We start from the raw sequence: 26,892 nt of genomic DNA, 5'->3' as shown, positions 1-26,892 counted from the left end.
CCTCAGCCTGAAGTTGGGGTGAAGGGAGGGGCGGGGGCTCACTGGTGGAGTCGAAGGCAGGGGCCGTGCCATCAGCCCCACTGTCCTGCATGGGAAACACCTCCACGAACTCCTTCTTGAAGACGGACAGCAGGTAGGAGATGCGGTAATCCAGGCGGACGTTGAGGATGAACTGGAGAAGGGGGGAGGATGGGGTGAGGACAGGTCTGAGGCCAACCTCGCGGCAGGAGTGAGGGGTCACCCCAGATGAGCCCCGGCGCTGGGGAGGCCCCGCATGGATGTTCAGGACTCTGTGGGACATCGCAACCAAGGCAGCAAGACGCCTCTCCCCTAGGAATGCAAGCTGGCGCGGGCGCCATGAAGGGCAGTCTGGGGGCTCCTCAGAAAGCTACAAATAGAGCTGCATATGACCCAGCAATCCCGCTCCTAGGCACACACCCGCACAACACTAATTTAAAAAGATACACACACCTCCATGTTCACAGCAGCACCATTCACAACAGCCAAGACAAGGAATGTCCACCAATAGAGGAATGGATAGAGAAGAGGTGGGGTGTGTGAGTGTGAGTGTGTGAAAGTGTGTGTGTGTGTGTGAGTGAGTGTGTGTGTGTGAAAGTGTGTGTGTGTATGTGTGTGTGTGTGTGAGTGTGTGTGTGTGTGCGTGAGTGAGTGTGGGTGTGTATGTGTGTGTGTGTGTGAGTGTGTGTGAGTGTGAGAGTGTGTGTGTGTGTGTGTGCGTGAGTGTGGGTGTGTATGTGTGTGTGAGTGTGTGTGTGTGAGTGAGTGTGTGTGTGTGAGTGTGTGGGGTGGAATACTACTCAGCTATAAAAAGAACAAAACAATGCCATTTGCAGCAACATGGATGGATGTAGATAGAGATTATCATACTAAACGAAGTAACTCAAGCAAATACCATATAATACCACTTAACTGTGGAAACTAACAAACACAAAGGAACCTACCTAGGAGACAGAAACAGACTCACAGACAGAACAGACTTGTGGTTGCCAGGGGGAGGGGAAGTGGGGGAGGGAGGGAGTGGGAGTTTGGGGTTGGCACATTATATTACATGCAATATATTATATAATATATTATATTACATATATGTATATTATATATTACATTATATGTAATATAATTACATGTAATAATATATGATGCACTATAACAGATGTAGATAATATATTATATAATCTATGGCAAACTCGGAGAAGGCAATGGCACCCCACTCCAGTACTCTTGCCTGGAAAATCCCATGGAAGGAGGAGCCTGGTGGGCTGCAGTCCATGGGGTCGCTAAGAGTTGGACACAACTGAGCGACTTCACTTTCACTTTTCACTTTCATGCATTGGAGAAGGAAATGGCAACCCACTCCAGTGTTCTTGCCTGGAGAATCCCAGGGACGGGGGAGCCTGGTGGGCTGCCGTCTATGGGGTCGCACAGAGTTGGACATGACTGAAGCGACTTAGCAGCAGCAGCAGCAGCATGGCAAACTATTATATGTAGAACGGATAAACAAGGTCCTACTGTATTGCATAGAGAACTACATTTACTATCCTGTGATTAGCCATAATAGAAAAACATAAACAGAATGTACATACGTACATATAATTGAATCATTTTGCTGCATAGCAAGAATTAATAACATTATAAATCAACTATACTTCAATAAAACATATAAATAAAGACGACTCCTCCCAGGGAGGTCCCGGGCGCCTGTCCCCGGCTCCTGTCCCACTGGTGGGGGTGGTACCTCCTCTCAGAACAAGGCAGACATCCCCATCCGGCCCACTCAGTCACTCCTTCCCAGGCTAGATGTGGACAGGGATAGGAAGGAAGCTCCCCAGATCCAGAGGACTGTGGTCCTCCCATCCCACTCTGTCAGACAGACCCTGGGCTTCCCAGGGGTTGGAGGGAACCAAGGAATGGAGGGGAGCAGGGGAGACCACTGTGGGGTGGGGCTGAGGACACAGGTTTTCAGACACCTTTGACTGCCTCTGTCCTGTGTATCAAGGGGCACAAAGCCTCTGGTCATGCCCAGGACTCAGATCTGATAGCCCCAGCCCTTGGAATGAGTCAGAGGCCCCCTTTTCTGACTCTCCTAGGCAGACCCTGCCCAGACGGGGTCCCCAGGAAGGTCACATCACCCTTCCCACCCCCTGGTGGCAGCACACCAAAAGCAAGGGTCCTTCTCCCTCCTCAGGACCCGTCAGCCCCTTCCCCAAGTGCTGCTGGGGGCCTCAGACCAAGAAGGCTGTGTCCACCCCATCAGGAAATGGGCTCTCAAACCTCTAGCACTGCCTCAAAGTCTGTGTGACTGCAGGAAAGTTCTTTCCCCACTTCCCTTTCCTCGTCTGTACAACGAAGGGATACAGCCAGACCTTGGGGCACACCAGGACCACTGGGAGGGCCTCTCTCCACACAGACTGTGGGCCCCGCCCCCAGCATCTCTCATCCATAAACCTCCGGCAGGGCCCAAGAACCTGCATTTCTAAGTCCTAGGTGAGGCTGATGCTGCTGGCCACCTGACCACACTTTGAGGATCACTGGGCTAAACGGCTCTGTGTGGAGCCTCCCAGCACGAGATGCTGTGCTCTGAGGGGGCTCACCTCACCAACCCACCTGGACCTGCTCCCCGCCCCCCAGCCTCTTCCCAGCACGCCCCACCACACTCCTGGCCCCGCCACCTGCAGTATTTCCAGGATCTTCAGCTTGGTCTCCATCACCACAATGTCTTCATTCTCCTCAAACTTGCTCCTGTCCAGCAGCTCAGGGGCACCGGCGCCAGCAGGCAAGCCGGGGCCACCGAAGACAGACTGCTTGCGGTTCAGCACCATGGTGGACATCATGTGCCCCACGCCCTGGATGGACCGCCGCACATTCTTGCCTGTGAGGCGGGGAGTGGGAAGCGGGTCACGGAGGGTGTATGACAGGGGCACCTGGTCTACCTCTGTCTCCGTCATCCGCAGGGCAAAGCCACCCTAAGGCAGGGGCAGGGCTAACCTAGGAAGACTTCCTGGGGGAGGTGAGCTACCCCAAATCTGCGAAAAGGAGGGAGGGCTGGGCAAAGGTGAACCGTGTGAACCCTCCGGTGGAAAATCACAAGAGCTGTTACAGAGCACGCGGGATCAAGGGACCACGTGTGGACAGCGCTAAAGCCTGGGCTCAGTCTCCACGCACTTTTGTTTAGATGAGTTTATGCCCCCCTGACGGCAAGGCTGTGTCTCCTCTCAGATGGCTGTTCCTGGATAACAGCGTGCGTCTCCCCATCTGACCCGGAGCTCCCCAGGCAGGGCCTCATTATCTCCCTCAAGACCAGGATGTTGGAAGGCAACTCGCCCAGACCCCAGGGTCTCCACAGCGCTTGCTCAGAGAAGGGGTCTCTCCGGTCCAGCCAAGGCTGGAGCAGACAGGGACCCAAGACGCCCCCTGGCAGCAGAGCCAGGAGGCAGGATGCCCAGGAAGGGAAATGGGAGGACTTCCGTTGCTCAAGGGAGGCCGATGAGCGCTATGGTGGGAGCAAGGTCTCACCGCCTGGGTCCTCGTAGGCCTGCACACAGTCGATGATGCCCAGCAGAGTGCGCGTGAGCCGCAGCAGCTCGCTGAAGCTGTAGAAGCCAAAGTAGATGAGGTTGTGCGCCAGGCTGACCACCTGCGGAGAGGGGGCGGAACCGAGGCCAGCATGAGCCCAAAGCAGTGATGGGTGGGACCTCGCAAGGGGCGTGGTCTCGTGGGGGCGGGGCCGGTATAATCCACAGACCCGTCGCTAAGACGTCAGGGCTGCGTGGACACGGAGCCAAGGGTCCCAGATCAGCACCGCCTGACCCCAGAGAGTTACCAAGAAAGACCCGTCTGCAGAGGAGGCTACTGTGGGAAGGACAGGGCAGAAATGCAGGAAGCAGGGGCTGGGGGCTCCTGCCTGCGACTCAGCCCTGCGCTGATGCGGTGCGTGGACCAGGAGGAGGCAGCCCTCTCCAGGGAGTCAGGAGAGAAGCCTCCCTCCTGGGCAGTCCCAGCGGTCTACACGGTCTCTCCGCCCTGACAGGGATGCTGAGGGAAGTTAGGTCAAGGATGGCACCGCCCACCCCAGGGGGGACCGAGACCGGGGGAGGGGCCACGCCAGCACCCCGCAGGGCCCCAGCCCACCTCGAAGGTGAGCTTGTTCTTCTCCTCGTTGGCGAAGGGCACGGCCTCGCTGACCACGTTGTTGAGGTAGTCCTCCACGAACTCCATGGTGCTGGCGAACTTGTTCTTCTTGTCGTCTCGAGAGGCGTTGAGGTTGGAATCGTAGCTGGAGGAGGTGAAGGCGCCGGTGAGGGTCCCCGGGGTGCGCCCACTCCAGCCGGACCCCGCCACCCCCACCCAGCTCACTCCTTGATGGTGATGGCCGTGGGGATCTCGGTCCAGAGGCGGGCGAACTTGACGGGCGTGACCAGCTCCTGGGGGTCGCGGTCCACATGCACGTGGAGCATCAGGTGGCAGAAGGAGGCGCGCAGGTCGAAGGGCAGCATCTCGTCCGCCATGCACAGGAAGATGAGGTCGACGCCCAGCTGCTGGGAGATCTCGTCGATGGCCAGGTACTGCCGGTCCAGGCACATGCGGGCGAAGAGCTTCAGCTGGTACCTGCGGGGCAAGGAGGATAGTGAGGACGTGGCAGGCGGGCTCTCAAGGGCTTCTAGCACACGCCTGGGCCTGCTGAAGACCGGTGCCTGCTGCGTGCGTGCTACCCAGGTGGCACTGACGGTAAAGAACCCACTTGCCAATGCAAGAGTCATAGAGAGACGAGGGTTCAATCCCTGGGTCGGGAAGACCCCCTGGAGAAGGACATGGCAATCAACTCCAGTATTCTTGCCTGGAGAATCCCAGGGACAGAGGGGCCTCGTGGGCTACAGGGTCAGAGTCGGACATGACTGAAAGTGACTTAGCATGCATGCACGCCTGTCCCCCCAACTTTACAATGTGGGTAATGACAGGCCCCACCTCTCAGGGTTGCTGTGAGGCTGAACTGAGTGATCGGGTGAAGTGTTCTGACCAGTGCTGGGGACACAGTGAGCATCTGATGAGTGTTAGCTAGTGTTCTTATTTTTAAAATATGGACGTTGGGAAAAGGGTATGGGTCTCTTTCAGGCCACTGTGCCGAGCCTGTCCTCAGGCCAACAAGTGCTCCTCGGGCCGCCCAGTCACCCTGATTGGCCTCACGGGTGAAGGAGGGGGCAGGAGCACCCACGGAAGCCGCTGGGGCTCGTCCCAGGGCAGGGCCTGGCCGAGGCCAGGGGCCCCGGGCACCTGTAGTAGCTGAGCACGTTCTCGTCGTGGGCGTTGCCGGCCCGCGCCTCCTGAGCCAGCTGCCGGACACTCTTCTCGTGGTGTTCATTGTTCCTGTCGGTCCACGTGAGCCACACTTCCTCTTCCGAGTACTCAATGCTCAGGTACTCGTGGGACTGCGCCATCTCCTTCACGGGCCGAAGCCTGTGGACGCGCAGCACCATCGATCGGAGCAGGGCCCAGAGCCCTCCCGCCCAAGCACTGCAGCCACACCGGCCTCCCCTCCCGGAGCTAGGCTGAGGGCTGGCCGGGAACGACCCTGCGGGAATGACCTCCAGCTCAGGACCCCAGACAGACCACGAGCTTCGGGAAGGCCGGGGCCTTGACTCCCTCTGCTCTGTGGCCCCGCGCTCCCCCACACCATGCCAGGCACTGAGCTGGGCACACAGCAGGCTCTGGGTGTCTGTGGAGAGCAGGGTGCTGGCTCCAGCCTAAAGCCGGCCAGCGCCCCGGCTCTAAGAGCCAGGCAGGGGGAGCCCTGGGAAGACTGAACCACGGGCGGGAGACGGTGCAGCCAACTCACTCGGTCTGGATGAGAATGTCGCTGTTCTTGGGGTCCAGCACACACTTGCAGATGAGCTCCTGGGTGACAGGGATGGCGATGTGATTGGACACACAGAGGTCAGACAGGTAGTCCAGGAACCTGGGGAGGTGACAGCAGGAAGGGGCTCAGAGGCAGCCCTCGCCTCACCCCAGCTGGCAGCACCAGCTCCCTGGCACTTGCAATTTACTGCTCCTCCTCCCTTCCCAAAGCTTACAGCTGGGGCTGTGGACTCCCCCGGGAGAGGGACAACCCATGGGCATCACCCTGGGCTAACTGCCGAGGGGCAGAGAAAAGGACGCCCAGGGGAGGAGCGATATTCAAAATATTTAACTGCTTCACTGCGGGCGCTGACTCGCCTGCTGGAAAAGGTTCTGGGGGCCTCCTGCTGTACCGGAGTCAACACTCTTATTGCTACATTGGGCCAAATTTGGGAGGGGACTCAGGGAGGGCCTGGGGGGACCAGGGCCTCAGAAACGGGGCAGTGTACCAACAAGTGCAGCTTTAACAGCCAGCGTCAGCGGCTCTCCTTCCCAGGCAGCGCTGGGAGCGGGGAGGGGTAGTTGGCTGGGACTGGCGGAGGGCCCACCTGGGCTCCCGGTTCTTCCGCACCAGGCTGACAAAGGTCTCCACCTCTGTTTTGGTGATGTGCTTCTCCAGGAGCTTGCGGTTGTTATGCAGCAGGGCGGTGATGGTGTCTTCAGCCAGGATGTCATAGCCAATCTGGGACTGCATCATCCCGAACTGCTTGGCGATGTGCTCCTAGGGACAGCCAGGCTAAGGGTCACAGGGAGCCCACTCTGCTCCAGGACGCTGCCTCCCGGGCCCCCAGACCCTAGGAAGCTAAGGGGTCCAGGAGAGGACAGCAGCCCCGGGCCGAGGGTGGGTTTCTGTAACATAGTTTTTTAGCTCCCATCTAGCTCCGTGCCAGAGGGAACCCCCACGACGGAGGGACCCTGTTTGTTAGCAGACCAGCTACGTGACTGGTGGGCCTGGTGAAAGTGAGATAGCAGACTCTTCCCAGAAATAAACCACACACCTATGGTCAGTTAATCTTCAACAAAGGAGGCAGCATATACAACAGAAAGTCTCTTCAGCAAGTGTCATTGGGAAAGCTGGACAGCCGTATGTAAATCAATGACCTTAGAACAGACCATCTCACCAAAAATAAGCTCAAAATGGCTTAAAGACTTTAACGTAAGACACAACACCATAAAATTCCTAGAAGAGATCACAGGCAAAACATTCTCTGACAAACTGTACCAGTGTTTTCTTAAGTCAGTCTCCAAAGGCAATAGAAATAAAAGCAAAATAAACAAATGGGACCTAATCGAACTTACAAACTTTTCCACAGTAAAGGAAATCATAAACAAAACGAAAAGACAACCTACAGAATGGGAGAAAATATTTGCAAACGATGTGCCTGACAAGGGCTTAACTTCAAAAATATACAAATAGCTTACACAACTCAACAACAAAAAACGAACCCAAACAAAAAATGGACAGACCTACCTAAATAGACAATTCTCTAAAGAAATACAAATGACTAATAGGCACATGAAAAGATGCTCAATATCACTAATCATTAAGAGAAACGCAACTCAAAACTATTACTACAATGAGGCACCTCCTCACACCAGTCAGAATGGCCATCATTAAAAAGTCTACAAACGACAGATGCTGAAGAGGGTATGGAGGAAAGGAAACTCTCCCACACTGTAGGTGGGAATGCAAGTGGTGCAGCCACTATGGAAAATAGTACAGAGGTTCCTCGGAAAACTAAAATAGAATTACCGTGATTCAGGAATCCTACTCCTGGGCACATATTCAGAGGAAACTATAACTAAAAAAGATACATTCACCCCTATGCTCAGAGCAGCACATACACATATACATACACAGACACAGCAGTACAACAGCCAAGACATGCTGCTGCTGCTGCTAAGTCGCTTCAGTCGTGTCCGACTCTGTGTGACCCCACAGACAGCAGCCCACCAGGCTCCTCTGTCCCTGGGATCCTCCAGGCAAGAACACTAGAGTGGGTTGCCATCTCCTTCTCCAAACCCAGGGAATCTTCCAAACCCAGGGATCAAACCCGTATCTCCTGCATTGGCAGGCAGATTCTTTACCACTGAGCCACCAGGGAAACCTCACCGTGGAATACTACTCAGCCATAAAAAAGAACAAAATAACACTATTTACAGCAACATGAATGCAACTAGAAATTATCATACTAAGGGAAATTAAGAGAAATACCATATGATATTACTTATATGTGGAATCTAAAATATGACACAAATGAACTCATCCATGAAACAAACAGGCTCACAGAGAATAGACTGTTGCCAAGGGGGGGTCTGAGGGAGGGAGGGAGTGGATGTTGGGGTTAGCAGATGTAAGTTTTCATATATAGAATGGATAACAATAAGATCCTAATGGATAGCACAGAGAACTCTGTTCAGTATCCTATGACAAAGAATAGTGGAAAAGAATATCAAAAAAAGGAACATATATATAACAAACACAGATGTAGGACAGTAATTAAAAACATTATAAATTAACTATACTTCAAGGAATTCAACTAGAGATAATTTTTTTAAAAAAGAAAAGAAATAGCAGGATTCTCATTCAAAAATTAAGAATTTCAAGACAGCCACCGTGGAATGTTAAACCCAGTGTGAGGTCCCTCAAAGGACAGAGCCAGGCTGTGTGCCATGAGGACCGGCGCCCAGTACACCGGGGTGTGCCTTGGGGAGCACTGCGGGGTGAAGGGAAGCGGGAGTGTGGGAGCTGGCCAGCAAGCGGGGCAGCAGGCCAGGTGGTGGCAGCCCACCTGGTTCTTGCGGTAATCCTCCTGGGAGTGGCGCAGCACACGGTAGCACAGGCGAAACATGTGCTGGTAGGGCGCATTCTTCTGGTCCGATAGCTCCTCCAGCCGCACCAGGGGGCCCTCGCCCCCCTTGTCGCGGAACGGGGCCTTCAGAATGCCGAAGATCTAGGGAGCACGGGGAGTCAGGAAGAAGCCCCGCACCTGCCCTCACCCCTTAATACCCTCAGCCTCACGCTGACCCTGCCCGCAGGCCACCCTGACCTTAACCCCGAGCTGGTTCTAAGCTGGACATGGCCTCTGCCCACCCCACACCTGCTTCCCTCTCCTGGCTGGAGTCCCCAGGACACTGGCCTCGGCCAGCCCCTCCCCACCGCGAATCCTAATCTCAACTCAGGTCCCAGGCCTGGCTCAGCCTCTGCTGCGAGAGCTGAGGGTGGGTGCAGCTCAGGGGTCTGAGGCCAAGAGAAAAGGCAGGCCAAAGCAGGGTGGCCAGAGCTTAAGTGATCAGACGCAGGCCCGCCTTGTCCAAAAACAAGTTTAACTCGGGGACTGGGTGTGGCTGAAAAACTGTTATAGAACAGCAACCAAAGAGCCAGAATCACATGGAATGAGAAAATCTTAGTTGGACCCTGATCCGCGCCCCCCGCCAAAAAAAAAAACGAGCTTTAAAAAGGCATTTGGGGAAAGGCACAGAAAGTTACTAGTTTTCTTAGGTGTGGTAATGAGACTCTGCTTATAGAGAACAGTGCTTTTATCCTTAGGAGGTGCACCCTGAAACGCTTAGAGATGAGGTGCACCCTCCTTGGAGACACGTCAACACAGGGGTAATGTGGAGAGGCAGAGTTATAGAAAGCCAGACTGGCAAAATGGCAACGCGCGCGTGTTCACTGAACTGTTCTTTCAATACTTGCTCAACATCGGAAATTTTTTATAATAAAAATTTGGGAAAAAAAATGTGTTTCAAGCACAAGTCCTCAATCTGACACTTGCATGAAAATCCTGGCCCCGCTGCTTCCAAGCTGTGGGCTCGGTCAAGTGACTCCAACCTCTGCATGCCTCGAGGGTGAAATGGGGATCATAATTAATAAGACTTCCCCTGGGTTGGGAGGATTAAATGAGGTGATTCACAGAGGGCACTAAGGGCAGAGCCTGGCACATGGTAAGAGTGCAATAAATATTTATTTTAAGAGGTGATGAGATCAACCACACCTCAAATTTTTTTAAAATAATAATAATTCTTTAAAAATGTTTAAAGAAGTGATGAGAAAACAGCAGGGAAACCACAGCTCAGCTGGAGAGGTGAAAAGGCAAGCTCATGTCAAAAAAATGAGCTTTCCCCGGTGGCTCAGTGATAAAAAATCCGTCTACCAATGCAGGAGACACGGGTTCGATCCCGATTTGGGAAGACCCCACATGCGGTGGAGCAACCAAGCCCGTGAGCCACACCTACGGAGCCTGTGCTCTAGAACCCAGAAGCCGCAACTACTGCAGCCCGCATGCCCAGAGCCCATGCTCTGCAATGAGGGAAGCCACCCCAAGGAGAAGCTCCTGCACCGCAACCAGAGACAGCCCGTGCACAGCAACAAAGACCCAGCACAGCCAAAAATAAAGAGAATACATATATATATTAAAAAATAAAAGACACCCTGCTCGCTGGCCACAGGCCCGCCCCGAGGCCCACCCAGCCCCAGGTGGGCACGGTCACCTGTTTGAGGATGTTCTGCTCTCGCATCAGCTTCTGCCGCTCGCGGTTGGGCTTGGTGACCATGATGTCCAGCACGTTCTGCCCATTGTTGGGGACATCACTGACGAAAAACACCAGGTCCTCCAGCAGCTGGATAACAAACCTTCACAAAGGGACACCAGGCAAGAGGAGTGTGAAGGGCTGACCCTGGGCACCCCGAGGACCCCCCTCACATGCCCCCAGGGGCAACCAGCCCTTCCCCACATGCCAGCCCTGCAGTCACAGCACACAGCCTGACACCTGCCTTCCACTTCTCTCCCAGCCTCACCCTGAGCAGCTCTCCACGCACACCCCTGCCCCCATCCACCCTGGATTCCAAAGTGCCCTCTAGACAAGAGAATCCCAGGATACTCCGACCTGGAGAAAAGCCAGTAGGGCACACGTGGGGTGTCTGGTGTGAAGGGCTCTGATCTTCCATCCTGACTGCCACTTACTAGCTGTGTGACCACGGACTAGTCTCTGAACCTCTCTGCGCCTCAGTCCCATCATGAGTGAAACAGGGGTAATAATGATGACTCCATCACAGAGCTGGTTCTTGGAGCATGTGAGTGGTGAGCCCAAAGTCAGCCAGCACCCGACAGGGACTAGTCCCCGCCTGTCACCCCACCAGCCTGTCCGGCTTCTGCTTTGACGCCTTCGTCCATGAGACGCCGACCCCAGGAGGACAAAGGCTCTCTGGGAGCCCCTGGAACCCTGCCCGTGTGGCCCACCTGCGGTCATTCTGGCTGATGAAGCCCTCGTGCAGCTTCTCCACGGCGCTGGCCAGCATGGAGCTGGCATCATTGGCAAAGTCCAGGTCTCGGATCTCGGACACGGGAACCGACACGATGGCGAAGGCCTCCTTGTCCTCCTTGGTGGGGCAGGTGCCCAGCTGCAGGGACACAGGTCAGCAGGGCCTCCAGGGAGGACCAACCTGGGCCCCAGCCCAGCCCCTGGCCCCCAGCCCTCAGGGCCCACACCATGAGTCGGATGGGCCGCTCCTCCTCGACATCAATGGGCACATTGGTACTCTGGATCCACGTGTTGGTGCAGAGGTGCCGCAGCCGGACGTAAGAGTTCCTGCAGGCGGGTCAGGGCCGAGCACAGGGAGTGCTTCGCAGCACCTCCCGGCCACCTGCCGGCTCTAACCCCCGCATCCTGCGTCTTCCTCCTGCCTCCACAGCCAGCAGCCGTGGGCAGGGTGCACCCAACCCCCCCAGGTAAGGAGCCAGAGGAGAGAAACCCCAGGCCCAGCGCTAACTGCCGTGAGTTCCCAGGCCCTCACACCTCGCCCACTCTCCCCAGAACCACAAGCTCCAAGAGCCCAGGCATGCGTGCAAGCTCGGGACCCAAATTCATTTGCACAAATGAGGTTATTTACACTATGTATCCCGTTCAGTGTCAACATGCCTGCATCTTGCATCAGAAAGTCATGTCTTTGATTATGAAACACAATTACCTTTCAGAAATGAAAAACAATCTGAACCTCCAAGTACATCTGGCCTCAAGATGCAGATAAGGGATTGGTTAATCCTCCCATCAGCCCTCTGATGGGTAACTCAATAATCCCACTACACAGGTGAGCATGTCAGGGCCAAGTGACCAAGTCAGCTGCCTGAGGTCAATGTTAAAGCCTGACTGACACCCAGGAAGCTTCCTGATGTTCCATCCTAAAATCTCCAGCTTGGAAGACCTTAAAGGTTAGGGAGTCCATCCCCTGCACCCAATGTGTCCTGAGCCCCAGGCCAACTGGCTGTAAAGAACACTGGAGAGAAGGCAGCACCCAGGGTGCTGCCAAGTTCGGCGGTGGTAAGTTCCCTACAGCTGCCTCGGATCTGGATCTCCAGAGGGACGGGTCATGCAAGGAAGGACAGAGGAGCAGGGGGTACTGGGGGTCCGGATACCAGCCCAGGCAACCCCCCCAACCCCAGGCCCACAGTGCCCACCCACCGGGGCACGAAGGAGTCGGTCTTCTGCAGCGTGGTGGGGTCCAGCTCGAAGAGGGAAGCGATGTCGTTGCCGTGGGGCACAGCCACCAGGCGGTACTTGATCGTCTCCCCAGCGTTCCGGCGACCTGCACGGCCCTGCGCGCCCTGGGGCGGGGACCCCAACTCAGGCAGGAGCCCTTCCCCCCTCTCAGGCCCCCCAAAATCACTCAGGATCCCACCCGAGAGGCCCTCTCCCTCCAGCCCGCTTCCCAGGGTCTCATGGCCTCCCCAACCCCCCACCCCAGAGCCGCGCACGGTCACCCTTCCCCGGCCCCGAGCCCTCCCCCGGTCCTGAGCCCTCCCCTGGTCCTCACCATGCCTGCTGCCTTGGGATCAGAGGCGTCACCCTTGTAGCTGGGGTTCTCCTGCTCAGAGATTCAAGATGGGGAGCTATCCACATGATCCCCGCTCCAAAACGACCCTGGGTTGGGGCAGGCAGCCCCTACCCTCCCAGGGGTGCCCAGGACTCATGCCAGCCCTGGAGGACGCACCCACAAGATCACTGCCCTCCACAGACCCACAGTTGGATGGACGGACGGACACACACACACATGTCCCAATACACACAAGCCTGTGCATCATGGACAAAAACGGATGCAGAACGTTAAGCTCCACCAGGGCTGGGAGTCGTGCTCACTGCTGTAGCCCCAGGGCCTAGAACAGCTGCTAGCACAGAGCAGGGGCATCATCATACCCGTGAGACTTATCATCACCTGAGCACGACTACAAATACCGGTTAAATAGATAAATGAGCACAAATAAAGCAGGGTCCACAGACATGTGAGTCTTCGTGTAGGCGTGTGCCAGGCACACACGCTCTTGCATGCCAGGCTGGGGCTCCCAGGATGCCCTCTGCCTCCCCACCCACCTCAGCAGCCAGGTAGTTGCCGGTGGCCAGGTGCTTGAAGCGGTAGAGGCCATTCCAGTGGCCAGCTCCTCCACGGCATGGGTCGTGGCGGACCACCTGGACGAGGCAGGAAGAAACGCATGGGAGGAACACTGCAGGCCCGGAGGGCTCTGGGTGGGTGGCTCTGCGATCCTCTCTGGCCCCTTGGCTGCGGAGGGGCTCAGAGGAGACAGACGCTGTGTGTGCATGGGTGTGGGGGTGACCTCCCACCCAGCAGGGGCAGGGAGCCCAGGGCCAGAAGCGGGACTCTGACCTCCACCTCCCAGAGGGCGTTGGAGCTGGTGGCCGAGGTGGCGGACTGGCGCAGCGTGGTGCGCAGGAACACCTGAAGCTTGCCCTTGTACTCGTCGCACGTCAGGAACTTCTCCTGCTCCGCGTGGAACAGCCGCACCACGTCTCCCTGCAGGTGGGCCGTGGGCTCAGGGCGGCCGGGGACCCTCCCGGCGGGCGAGCCCACCCGTCTCAGACGCCTTCCAGAGCCAGCAGGCACACGGAGCCCCAGCCCACCCCCGAAGAGGGCGGCCACGGGCAGGGGAACCCCGCGCGTTTGAGTGCCCACTCTGGCAGGCACAGGCCCTGACCGGGCAGCCTGGCATCCTTGCCGGAGAGGGCATGGGACAGAAGGTAGGGGCCTGGCCTGGAACTGTAGAGAGGCGTGGGTGAAGGGAGAGAGCGCTCAGAGGATCTGCACCCACGGCCCCTTCCCAGAAAACAAAGTGAGCTCAGCCAGGACTGGGAGTGGGTAGAGCAGGGGTTTCAAGGCCAGAGACGGAGAAGAGGCCAGCAGGGGCGGCTGGGGATGGCCCTGCGGGGTAGGAGGGCTGGAGGGGTGCCCAGACAGGGAGCAGAGCTGGGTGCCCGGCAGGCGGGCACAGGCAGACAGGGGGGCCGTGAGCGCGCAGGGTGGCAGGGGAAGTGGTGTCCCCAGTCCTTACCCCTTTCAGCACCTCCTCCAAGTGGTCTCGGAACTGCATGAACAGGTTGATCTTCCAGCTGGTGTTGCAGTTCACAGAGTTGACCTGGGGAAGCACGCAGAGAGCCGTGAGTGAGGCTGGGCAGGCCCCCAGCCCCGGAGGGAGTGGGCGGGGCTGAAGGCCCAGACCGGGTGAGGGGAGCCCAGCCCAGCGCCCATTAATGATCACTGGGAGGGGGTGTCTGCCCCCAACCAGGGCCCCCAGGCCCCAGCCCAGCTGCCCCAGGGCGGCCGCTCTGTGGGGTGGAGAATGTGGGCAGACGCTGGGAGACAGGAAGGGGGTCAGGGAGGCCCACCCAGCCCCTCCAGCAGTAGACAGGAGCAGAGGGAGCAACCCTGCGGGGACAGAGTATGTAGACACTCCACTGCAGGGTCGGCCCGACTACCAGCTAGGGGCCCCAGACTCTTTAATCTACGGAAATTAATAAGAGGCCAGACAACCAGCTCAGACAAGGCTTCAGTGGGATTCACACTGCAGCCCTAGGGAGCAGAAACAAGCCCCAGGGGCCCGGCTAGCTCGTCTTATAAAGGGTGAGAGTGGGGGTGGCTCCACGGGCTGGGCCAGAGGCGTGGCTTAGGCGGCCTGCCGCCCCCTCGCTGGTACCCTGTGCAGCAATCACGCCCAGCACCTGGCGTTCGCTCCCAGTGTCTCAGAAAGAGCAGCTGGCTTTTGGCCTTTTTGCATCCTACCGATCCTAACTGCCCCCGCTGTGAATGCATGCTGTTACACTTAGTCTCGTAGTTTCTTTGGGTTTTGTTGCTCGAGAGACATTTGGCCAGGTGCAGGCCCTCCTGCAATGCGTCCCAGGTCCCAGCCTGCCTCAGCCCACCCCTCTCTCCCCCTCCCCGCTCACCTCCTTGCAGCCGGCGTTGTCGCTGAGCTCGTAACTGCTGGCGTGCAGAGGCTGCCCGGCGTTGACGGGATTCAGGATCACTTTGTCCCCCACTACCACCTACGGGGACCGACAGAGCAGGGTGAGGGTGCGGAGGGCCGGGCCCCCAGGCTTCTCTCTGGTTGCTCTGCCCAATGAGAAACGGGCCTGGGCTCGTGCAGCCCCCACGCCAAGAACCCTGTAGAAGCCCCCCCCGGAGCTGCGGCCTGTGCCCTCCAGCAGGGCCCTCCCCCCAGGCCATCCTCACGTTGTCCCCGTTGCTCCGCAGCTTCCAGAAGGGCTGGATGAAGAGCCAGGAGCCCTCGTTGCCTGTGGCGTCCAGTGTCACCCTCATGGCGTTCTTCTCCAGCAGGGCCGGCAGCCGCTTGTTGACGGTCAGGTACTTGTTGCTCTTCATGTGCAGGAGCTGGGGGGCGGCAGGGAGGGGGTGAGGTCGCCCCAGGAGGCCGGCCCATCAGAGCAGGGGGTGCACGGGGCCCTTGGACACACAGGACACAAACATGACCACACGCACACTCACACCACACCCAGTCTGGCGCCCAGGTGATCACACAAAAAGCACTGCTCTAAACACCGTACTCGGATCAGCTCCCGTCACCCTGTAACGGCTGGAGAAAAGCATTTACTACCGCTGGCCTGATCGTCAGGATGGGGAACAGAGAGGTCCAGGGAAGGGAAGCAACTCGCCCAGGCCACAAAAGCACGCCATGAGCCCGGCCCCTGGGGCTCCAGGCCCTGCACTGGTGCCCCACACGCTGAACACACACACACCCGTGGACATGGCTCCCAAGCACCGGGCACGCCAGAGGTGGCCGGGCAGCCCCCGCAGGCTGGCCGGGTAGCGCCCCTCGGCCCACGCCTGCACCCCCAGCCCGTGCCTGCCTCCTGCCCCGTGCCTGCCCCCTGCCCCGCGTCTGCCCCTCAGCCCACACCTGCCTGCCCACACCTGCCCCCACAGCCCGCGCCTGCCCCTGGGCCCGCGCCCACCCTCCCGCCCGCGCCTGCCCCCTGGCCCGCACAGCCCGCCGGCGCCTGCCCGCCCGCACCTGGACGACGCTGCCGTACTTCACGACGTCCCCGTGCACCTTCTTGTTCTCCGTGTCGTTCTGCTTCTGCTCCATCTGTGCCGCGTGCTGCACAGACACACACCGCGGTGGAGGGCGGGCCCAGGAGCCCGCTCCTGGAGGGGCACGACCCCCCTCACCCACAGGTCTGGCCGCGGCACCCAGAGTGACGCCCCTCCCGCCCGCCCCGGGCCACCTGCCCTGTTCCTCTCGCTACTGCGGGAGAATGAGGCTCAGAGTGCAGAGGGCAGGCGGCCTGGGGCACTAGGGCCCTCCTCTCTGCCCCCTTCCCACCACCTCACTCTGGTGGGGGGCAGCCAACAGGCCCCTGAGCCCCCTACAGCCCCAACACCCCCAGCAGATAACCGAGGGCTGGCCTCCTCCCCGTCACACCAGAGTCCTGGGGCCCCAACTCAGAGCCCTGGCCCAGCCCCGCAGGTGTGCTGGGCACCACGCCCTCCTCTTCCTCCTCCTCCCTCTCCTCTGCAACTCTCCCTCCCCAGCACTGCGTGTGCTCCCAGCCTACCACCTCCAGGGAGCCTTCCCTGACGGGCCACATCCAGCTCTGAAGGACCCAGCTCCGGTCCTCCAGGATTTGGATTGCCTCCCATTAAGGACACCTTTGTAGGCTCTTCTGTCCCATAAGCCTGGAAGCTGCCTGAGGATACACTGTGCCTCCTCCATCAGATTGCTGGGGGGCGCTGTCTCCTCCATCACACCAGCTCTCCTAAAGCAGCGGTCCCTCTGCCCCCTCCATCTCCTCAGTCCCGTTATCCGGGCCTCAGGCCTGAAGCTGCTGGGAGGGTGGCTGCGGGGGCGCCGTGCCAGGTACGTGACTTTGCACAAACCTCAGTGCCTGGCAGTGTGAGCACATGTGGTGCTGAGGATCTGCACACACGTGAATGTCCCACACCCTGCCAGACCCACAGCCCAGCCTGGGCCTGCGGCGGCAGCAGGGAAGAAGCTCACAACAGCCCCAGTGGGGGTGAAGATGGTCTCGGGTAAAACAGAGCTCAGCAGCCTACAGCCAGCCCCCTCTCCCCAGCACGGCTCACAGCTGTGGGGCGGGCCCTCTCCTTCCCCATTTCACACCCGCCTCCTAGGGAAGGGGATACTGGAAGCAAGGCCGGCCTGGTGGTGGGAGCGGGCGGGGCCCCAGGCCCAGAGGAGGGTCCCAGCAGCATGCTACAACCTTGCTGACCCCGGTTAAGCCTCCCACTCGCTTCCACTGGATTGAGGGCCCCGAGCTTGGTCCGGAGAGAACTAACCAGGATGTGAACCGAGAGGCCTGACAGCCACCACCGGGCCCTCACACCACGCAACAACTTGGGCCAGAGACCCAAGGACCATCTAAGCTCCATGCCAACTTGTAGGATGGCCACAACAGCCTAGTCCCCCTGAAGGGGCCCAGGCTCCAACTCTACAGAATGAGGGGAGAGGCTAAGACTAGTTCTCAAGTCAGGTTTGCTGAAACCACTTCTCTAGCAGCCCCTGTAACTCCATGTACAGTTGCCCAGGTTTCTCACTGCACTATGACGTCCCTCTGAAGTCCTAGCTAAGACCCGCCGAAGGCCTAGCTAAGACCCGCTGAAGGCAGTCCACAGCTCACTGCGCCACGGGTCCTGGAACAGGGCTGCACCGGCCTGGAGGAGGAGACACCTGCCTCTAACTGGCACACAGCGATGGATGAGTGGGCCTCTGGCTGGGCTCAGACCCCCACCTCCTTCACAGCGACACACACCAGTCTCTGGCCGAATGGGTCAAACCTCAGGACTCTGTCATTAGGCCCTGTCGGCTCTGATGAGCGGCAGCCCTGCGCGTGTGCCCGGGTTCGTGAGACACACAGGGAAGTAGACGCCCGCAGGCCCATACCTGTAACTTCTGCAGCAGCACCACGTCAGCGATCTTCTCCTTGTCCTGCTTGGTCTGCTTGGCCTTCCAGTACTGCTTCTGGGCCGAGTAGCGGTTCATGGGGCACACCTTGAAGAGGCAGTCTAGGCGGGGGGCAGAAGGAGGGAGATCGGTTCACACGGGGCTCCGGGAAGACCCCAGCCTGCAGCCCAGCAAACCCTGCCTCTGCTCTGCCCCCCACCACTGCTCCTGGCCCCACCGGGGTGAAGAAGCAGTGCTGGAAGACCCTCGGAGAACTTGAAGCATCCTGGATTGTGCTGAGTAGGATGGAGGGGCCGGGAAGCAGGTCTGAGAACAGGACCTCACCTGGGGGCGGACGCATGCCCTCTTCCCCATGGGAAGTTTATCAGAAGCCCTTAGGACCCTCTTGTGCCTGGTCTGGGTCCAGGTTTTGTACTCTGGCGGCCAACGGTTCACAGCAGCATCCCTCTCTGGCCCACCACTATCTTGCCCACAGGTCCCTGGGAAGTTATCAATACATCCCACCCCAGAGGTGGCCTCCATCCTGCGGCAGGAGGAGACTGTCTGTTGGTCCCTATGGGATCAACCTGAGGCCTCTCTTCCCCTGAAACTACCTCCTAGCTTGGCTCGTCCCTGCCCTGTAGGAGCGAGACTCCCTGATACTCCACCTGGGACCCCTTCTTCATAATTCTTCCTTTTAGGCTCTGATTCTAGCGAATTCAACCTAAGACAGAGCCAATTAAAATTCCAGAAATAGGTTCTTTATTAGCTGGTTTTTATTTTGGAAATAGATACAACGTCAATGATTTTCATAAGCCCAAACTCCAGAAAGAATGTTAAGAGTTTTCTACCTATGGAAAGGAGGCATGAGTTGGAAAACCCTAAAGTGTGGTGGGAAGAGACAGAAGGATTTGGGGTGCATGGGGACAGGGCCTGTCTGACAATACCACGGGCCGTGCCGTGAGGCAGTGAGCTCTCCGTCACAGGAGGGACTCCCAGGAAAGCACAGAACTGAGCTCATGGCCTCTAAGACCCCTCGCAGGCTGCCCCTGTGCCTCCCTGATTGGCAGCAATACTGGAGGACGACGGTTGTGCTGGGAACCCAGACAGGGCCCCGGGGGAGGCAAATCACAGACACGGGCCACCCCCACCGTCAGGCCCCTCCCTCTACCCTCTAAGGGAAGGTTACGTCCCCACTCTGGTCAAAGCTAGTCCTACAGCCCCTGGGAACTAAAAACAAAACTAGGGTTTCTGCCTAGCCCACAAGCAGGCAGAGGCCCTGGTCATCAAGAAGGGAAACCAAGTGAGGCAAAGTTCAGAGAACACAGAACTTCCTTGAAAGCAGGGGGAAAAAGACAATTGCATAAGCAGACAGAGCCACCAAGGCTGCCCTAGCTCACCCACCCTGGTACCACCAGCATGAGAGAGGGCATCACTTCGGAAACACTCAGTTCTTTGCACAGAGTATGTCTTCACAGGGTTCTGCCCAACCTTCAGGAAGCTGCGGGGTCACCCCCTCCACAAAGTCCTCCTGCTTTTCCAGGCCAAATGGGAGTTTTCAGGGCTCCTGGTCCCCTGGTCACCACATTACAGTTCCCAGTAGGAGCTGGGGGAGCGGGATGTTTTAGAAATGGGAGGGGACGATCTTTGTTGTCCCAACCAGTGAGGTCACAGCTAGCCTGTAGTGGGCAGGACAGGGATGCTAGGCGCCAGCGCCCTGACACAAAGGGGTCCCACCCACTCACAGGTGGACGACTGCGGGCGCACTCTGGGTCCAGCGTGGTGCGCAGAAACAGTCTTTTTTGCATGCTTTTAGCAAACACTGACTTTTCCAGGAATGCAACTCTAATACAAACAGGGATCTGTGTTGTCCTTTGTGTTGTTCAAACCTCACAGGGAGATCTGTGCTGTTTCAGAGAAGGTATCACATGGCTGCACCCACCACCTGCATTTGTGGCCGCGGTACTCGTGATTCAGAGGCCAGCTCTGACTGCTGCCTCGAGTCTTCTAGTTGTGCCAAAGATTTCCTTATAAAATCTGTGTATTACTTGCTTATCACTGTTGTCCTTTTTCTCTTGTCATGCGTGGGGCATTACACTGTCCGTGTTCTCTACCCGCAAACCCTCCCCCCACAATGCCTCCACCCTACCCCCCAAGGCTCCAGGCTCACTCAGATCCTGGCCCTAGACCCCCCACACACTTTATATTACATAAATATGCATATGACTCGATTGTACTGTTTTTTAATTTCACTTTATAATATTAAAGGGAGGCTCTGAGTCTGGCTGGCTGGTCTACTTAGACAGGAGGGGTCAGTCCAGGCCCTGAGTGAGCCTGCAGCCAGGAAGGGCAGTAGACCCATGGCCCTGGTGATGAGGTACAACCCGCCCCTTCCCACCCAGCTGACCCCCACCACACCCAAAGCAGAGAAGAGAAAAGGAGGGAGACAGACGCTGCCCCGGGTGCCCGAAAGCAGAGTTCTCACTCTTCCGACCTGACTCACCGAGGAGAGAGACTGCGGAGTCACCGTTTCATGAAACAAATGGGAACTTCCTGTCCCTAGTGGTGATGAGTAGGCTCTAGGCCTGACAGGGCAGAGAACCCTGGTTATAATCCATTCTGGACCCACCTCACCAGAAAACAACGACAGCAACCAGATTTCTCAAACGTGTATTATTTTAAGACTTCTTAAAGAACTGAGAAGGGCTTCCCTGGTGGCTCAGGGGTAAAGAAGCTGCCTGCCAATGCAGGAGACACAAGAGACGCACGTTCGATCCCTGGGTGGGAAAGATCCCCGCAGGAGGGCATGGCAACCCACTCCAGTATTCTTGCCCGGAGAACTCCATGGACAGAGCAGCCTGGTGGGCTACGGTCCACAGGATCACAAAGGGTCGGACACGACTGAAGCAGCTTGGCACATGCCAAGAACTGAGTGAGGGGTCATCCAGCCAAACAGAAGATCAGAAGGGGAACCAAGGATGTGCATAAACACCCGTGACTTTACTGGGCATTTGTTGAGTCCAGAGAACACGAACTCTTACCTGGATGGCTTTGCCAGGTGACAAGGCAGATATTCAAGCCCAGGCCCAGGGAAAGTGGGAAGTATAACAGGAGACCCTCCCTTTAAAAGCTGGGACCTCAAAGGGCTATACCCCCAGCACAGGTGACCCCAGAGAACAGCTTCTTCCTGCAACTAGGGCACCACGGAGTCCCCTGGATGGTGCCAGGAACCCCAAACTCAAGCTTGGCTTCAGGCTCGTGTCTTGGACAGGTGGTGTCCCCAGGAATCTGGGGACAGGATATCCACGTCCTCTCGGGAGGAAGATACCATTATCCTGGTCCACAGCCCCTCAGACCAGATGTTCAAATGCAATGACCCATATACAGTAAAAGGTAATCAGGAATTCCTGGGAGCCAGACATCACAAGAGAAAACAAACCCACAAAGCAAGACACTAGAAACAGACACGAAGAGACTTCAGACACAGCCATCATCTGTAAAACTCTGCTTAAATCAATAAAGGAAAGCTTGAGGATCTCTGCAGAGAAACAGGAAACTATAAAATGTGACACAGCAGAAAAAGAACCAAATAGAATTCAAGCCACTCCAGTACTCTTGCCTAGAAAATCCCACGGCTGGAGGAGCCTGGTAGGCTGCAGTCCGTGGGGTCGCTAAGGGTCGGACACGACTGAGCGACTTCACTTTCACTTTTCACTTTCACACACTGGAGAAGGAAATGGCAACCCACTCCAGTGTTCTTGCCTGGAGAATCCCAGGGACAGGGGAGCCTGGTGGGCTTCCGTCTATGGGATCACACAGAGTCGGACACGACTGAAGTGACTTAGCAGCAGCAGCAGCAGCAGAAATAAAAAAGCTTCACGTTTACAACTCACTGGATGAATTAGGAGACGCAACCTTATGCTATTCTATCCCATTCTTTGAAGGATGGTTGACCCCATGACAGGGATTTAACGGCCCACAAGGGGTCAGAACCTGGATCTGAAGAATACACAATGCCCTGGAGCATCCCAGCAGAGACTTGACACCAGAAGTGATCCCTCCCTGCTCCCAATTCCTCTTTATCTTTCTTGGAAACTTGCTACCTAGAACTTATCAAATTTGTCTTTTTCTCTTACACAGATCCTCCCTTAGAGCCTTGTGCACAATACATAACATATAATGTTTGTTGATCCCACTCCCAGGCATATTTAGGAGAAAACTCTAATTCAAAAAGATATACGCACCCCAATGTTCACAGCAGCATTATTTACAATAGCCAAGACACAGAATCAACCTAAATATCCATCTACACATGAATGGCTAAAGAAGGCGTGGTATATATAAACAATGGAATATTAGTCAACAATAAAAAATGCCGTTTACAGCAACATGGATGGTCTTAGAGATTATCATATTAAGTGAAGTCAGAAAGAGGGATACAAATACCATATGATCTCACATATACAGAACCTAAAAAAGTGATATAAATGAACTTATTTATAAAACAGAAATAGATCCACAGATACAGAAAACAAACTTACAGTTACCAAAAGGGGTTAGTGAAGATAGTGAGTAGTGAGGGCTGGGGTGGGAGGAGAGACAAATTAGGAGACTGGGATTAACATACACACACTGCTATACACAAAAACAGACAAATAACAAGGATCTGCTGTAAAAGCACAGGGACCCATATTCAGTATCTTGCAATAGTCTATAGTGGAAAAGAATCTGAAAAAGAATATATGTACACACACATAGTGTATAGTGTTAGTCGCTCAGTCGTGTCCGACTCTGCGACCCCATGGACTTTAGCCCATCAAGCTCCTCTGTCCATGGAATTCTCCAGGCAAGAAACTGGAGTGGGTCGCCATGCCCTTCTCCAGGAGATCTTCCCCACACAGGGTTGAACCCAGGTCTTCTGCACTGGAGGCAGATTCTTTGCTGTCTGAGCCACCAGGGAAACCCACACCTACACATACATACATATATATTTAACTGAATCACTTTGCTATGCATCTGAAACTATCACATTGTAAACTAACTATACATCAGTTTTTTAAATGGTTTAAAAAACAGAGGAGAAATGCAAGTAAAAAAAAATGCTTACTAAATGAATAAATGATTTGAGCCCACTAAAATGTTTGTGGGATACTTCCCCGGTGGTCCAGTGGTTAAGAATCTGACTGCCAATGCAGAGGACATGGGTTCGATTCCTGGTCCAGGAAGATTACACATGCCACGGGGCAACTAAGCCCATGCACCACAACTCCTGAGCCCTCAAGCCACAATTAATAAAGACCATGTGCCCGAGAGCCTGTGCTCTGCAACTAGAGAGTAGCCCCCACTGACCACAACTAGAGAAAGCCCGTGCACAGCAACGAAGACCCCTCACAGCAAAAAGTAAAATGAATAAATAAATTAATTAATGCTTGAGGTTCACCACTATGCACATCTCCCTGCTTCCACTCTGCCTCGCTCTTTGCACAGAGGTGGCCCTGCCCAAACCCAGGAGAGGCCAGAACCTTCCTTTTCACCGGACTGCAGGGCAGAAGGGAGGAGAAAAGGAAAGGTGTAAGGGCAGCAGGGGACTGGACCCACACAGGAGCAGCAGAATCAAAGGACAAAAAAGTTGGGGTCCAAGGAGGCTTCCTACAGTAAGGACTGTGTGCTTGGGCATGGACCAGGGGTGCCGGGCATAGGGCTGGTGAGGCTACAGACAAGAGGATATTCATTTATTAAAGAAAATCAACTGACATTCCCAGAAACTGACTGTTGTTGTTTAGTCGCTCAGTCATGTCCGACTCTTTGCAACCCCACAGACTGCAGCATGCCAGGCTTCCCTGTCCTTCACTATCTCCCGAAGCCTGCTCAAACTCATGTCCATCGAGTCGGTGATGCCATCCAACCATCTCATCCTCTGTCGTACCCTTCTCCTCCTGACTATGGAACATAATACTCCAAAAACCACTGTGTAGAATCATCCAGAGGAGTTGGGAGATTAAAAGAACAGAAACTCTCAGGTCCCCCACAGACCTGGGCAGTGGGTGAAGCCTAGAGAAATGCATTTTTAAAGGCACACCCCACCTGCACTCCCAATCCCAAGTGGTTCTTCTGCTCAACCAAGGTCGCAAAGCACTAGCAGGGGATTGGAGACGAGAACAGAGCACAGGGAAGAAAGTTACACAGCCGCAATTACCCATAAGCTCTGCGTAAATCATGGGAACACCTGTTTCTAATCTTTAACATTTAGATTCAACTTACAGAACCCTGAAGACGCCACTGTGGTTACAGAAGAGAATGCAAAGCTTATTCAGCCTTAACGACGGGAAACTTAAATGGTGCACGGCTGGCAGAAGGTGCATACCAGGCCGAGCACTACAGGAGCTGACGGGATGAGAAATAAAGGTGTGACCGCGATACTCGGGTTTAAAGGGGACAGTGGAGAATCTACACCAGCCCCAGGATGCTGCTGGGGGTGGGGGAGGGGAGAAAGTGGCGGGATGGGCCAAGTGAGCAAAACGCTCCTGAATAAGCACAACACTTGGTGACCTGGGGAAGCAAGCAGAGAAATGATGGAAAGGGTGAATGGGTCTGCCTTCTCTGGTTACACTGCTGGGGGAGGCACTGAACGGGACCACCCCATCGGGGAGCAAATTTGCAGTCTGGATCAGAACCCACAGACATCCCTTCCCTTGGACTCAGCAATTTCGCCACTGGTCCTACATTAAATAACAACCACCACCACCTTCATTCCAACAGCACAGTCACATTTGGACAAAGCAACGAGAGGACTTCCCTGGTGGTCCAGAGGTTAGGAATCCACCTGCCAATGCAGGGGACACGGGTTTGATCCCCGGTCTGGGAATATTCCACATGCCGTGGGGCAACAGAGCCTGTGTGCCACAACCACTGAGCCCGGGCGCCCTAGAGCCCCTGTTCTGCAACAAGAAGAGCCACCACGACAAGAGCCCCTGTGTTGCCACTGGAGAAACGTCCGTGTGCGGCAACAAGATCCAGCGCGGCCAAAAATTAATAAATAAACAAACCTCAGTTTTAAAAAATGAGATGAGAGACAAGGGTCTTGAAGCAACAGTGTCGAGAATGATAAAGACTGGAAACAGGCCGTGGCCCATCGCAGGGGGCTGGTTAAATACATTACAGTGGAGCCATGTGAGGGACAGCTGTGGAGCTGTGGCAGGGGAGGGTCAGAAATCCAGGCTGCAACCTGAGTAAACCTTGGAGCAATTAGGCTAAGTGAGACATGCCAGTACCCAAAGAACAAGTACTGTATGATTCGGCTCATGTGACGTACTTAGACTAATCAGATTCATAGAGACAGGAAGTCGGATGGTGGGGTGGGGTGGGGGGAATGGGGTGTGAATGGGGAGTTATTATTTAAAGGATATAGAGCTTCATTTTTCCAAAGGAAAAGCAGTTCTGTGGATGGACGGTGGTGACGGCTGATGAGAGAGGGCTTAATGCCACTGACCTGTACATATATACAGGTTTTTTTTTTTTGGCCAGGCGGTGCAATTTGCAGGATCTTTGTTTCCTGACCACATATTGAACAGGGGCCCTCAGCAATAAAAGCACAGAGTCCTAACCACTGAACTACCACAGAATTCCCACAACCTGTACACTTTGTCAACAAAGGTCCATATAGTCAAAGCTATGGTCTTTTCAGTAGTCACGTACAAATGTGAGTTGGACCATAAAGAAAGCTGAGTGCCGAAGAATTGATGCTTTCAAATTGTGGTTCTGGAGACGACTTGTGAAAGTCTCTTGGACTGCAAGGAGATCAAACCAGTCAGTCCTAAAGGAAATCAACCCTGAATATTCACTGGAAGGACTGATGCTGAAGTTAACGGCTCCAATGATTTGGCCACCTGATATGAAGAGCCAACTCACTGGAAAAGACCCTGATGCTGGGAAAGATAGAAGGCAGGAGGAGAAGGGGATGACAGAGGTTGAGATGGTTTGATGGCATCACCAACTAAATGGACATGAGACTGAGCAAACTCCAGGAGATAGTGAAGGACCGGGAAGTCTGGTGTGTTGCAGTCCATGGAGTCGTAGAATCAGACACAACTTAGTGACTGAACACAATACACTTAAAAATGAATAAGATGGTAAAGTTTGTGTAGCTATTCACCACAATTAAAAACTAAATATTTTTGAAATGCTTAAAACTAGATCATCTGTAGGAACAGTTTTCACAGTTGTCCAGGAATGTGGATACAAGTGAGTTTTTAAAAGAAAAAAAAAAGGGAAGAGAGTTCAAGATCGCTATGTACTAATATAGAAAGGTCTCCAGTAGGATCTATCCACAGCAAGACTCACAAAGTAAAAAGAGCAAAGATATAGAACGGAGTATATAGAATACTACCCCAGGGACTTCCCTCGTGGTCCAGTGTTTGATTGCAAGGGACACGGCTTTGACCCCTGATTCCTGGCTGAGGAACTACGATACCAAAGCCTTGTGGGTATGGTCCCCAAAATCAACGTTACCCCAGCGTGAAAAAGGGGGGAGTCTAAACATATGTTTGCATTTGCAAGAAGAACCATGGGAGGATGCGTAAGAAACAAAAGAAAGTGGTTACCTAGAGGAACAGCAATGGAGATGGGAGAGGGTGTGAGAGCAAGTTCCTGACGGATATCTGCACCGTATTCTGAGGTGTAACCGGATGAATAAATTACCTAGTTGGATTCTCCAGCAGGGCTGTCCCTGGAAATGGGGACAGCAGAGCGTGGGGTGGGGGCACCAGGGCTCTCATCT

General features: G+C 55.4%; 1 protein-coding gene across 4 annotated transcripts in view; it reads right to left on the bottom strand.

The window, feature by feature from the left end:
• The window catches only part of ITPR3 (inositol 1,4,5-trisphosphate receptor type 3), a 67,436-nt gene that overhangs the window by 22,601 nt on the left and 17,943 nt on the right, over positions 1-26,892 (bottom strand). For all 4 annotated transcript variants that reach the window (XR_016036091.1, XM_055407196.2, XM_055407197.2 and 1 more), the window contains exons 3-23: positions 18,117-18,238; positions 16,227-16,313; positions 15,428-15,586; positions 15,142-15,240; positions 14,250-14,333; positions 13,568-13,714; positions 13,276-13,371; positions 12,722-12,772; positions 12,370-12,512; positions 11,400-11,499; positions 11,151-11,311; positions 10,402-10,543; positions 8,700-8,861; positions 6,456-6,628; positions 5,849-5,968; positions 5,287-5,469; positions 4,372-4,623; positions 4,147-4,291; positions 3,532-3,652; positions 2,688-2,887; positions 43-172 (exon numbers count right to left, since the gene is read on the bottom strand). Coding sequence is in view for 3 of the 4 variants with exons in the window: in XM_055407196.2 (XP_055263171.2) it covers positions 43-172; positions 2,688-2,887; positions 3,532-3,652; positions 4,147-4,291; positions 4,372-4,623; positions 5,287-5,469; positions 5,849-5,968; positions 6,456-6,628; positions 8,700-8,861; positions 10,402-10,543; positions 11,151-11,311; positions 11,400-11,499; positions 12,370-12,512; positions 12,722-12,772; positions 13,276-13,371; positions 13,568-13,714; positions 14,250-14,333; positions 15,142-15,240; positions 15,428-15,586; positions 16,227-16,313; positions 18,117-18,238 (2,877 nt within the window). In the remaining variant the exon portion in view is untranslated. The remainder of the gene's footprint in view (positions 1-42; positions 173-2,687; positions 2,888-3,531; positions 3,653-4,146; positions 4,292-4,371; positions 4,624-5,286; positions 5,470-5,848; positions 5,969-6,455; positions 6,629-8,699; positions 8,862-10,401; positions 10,544-11,150; positions 11,312-11,399; positions 11,500-12,369; positions 12,513-12,721; positions 12,773-13,275; positions 13,372-13,567; positions 13,715-14,249; positions 14,334-15,141; positions 15,241-15,427; positions 15,587-16,226; positions 16,314-18,116; positions 18,239-26,892) is intronic.

The sequence above is a fragment of the Moschus berezovskii genome, chromosome 23, assembly GCF_049115385.1.
Source record: "Moschus berezovskii isolate FMDL1 chromosome 23, NW_MosBer_1.0, whole genome shotgun sequence".
NCBI classification, from domain to species: Eukaryota; Metazoa; Chordata; class Mammalia; order Artiodactyla; family Moschidae; genus Moschus; species Moschus berezovskii.
This window is presented reverse-complemented; position numbering and strand designations above follow the sequence as displayed.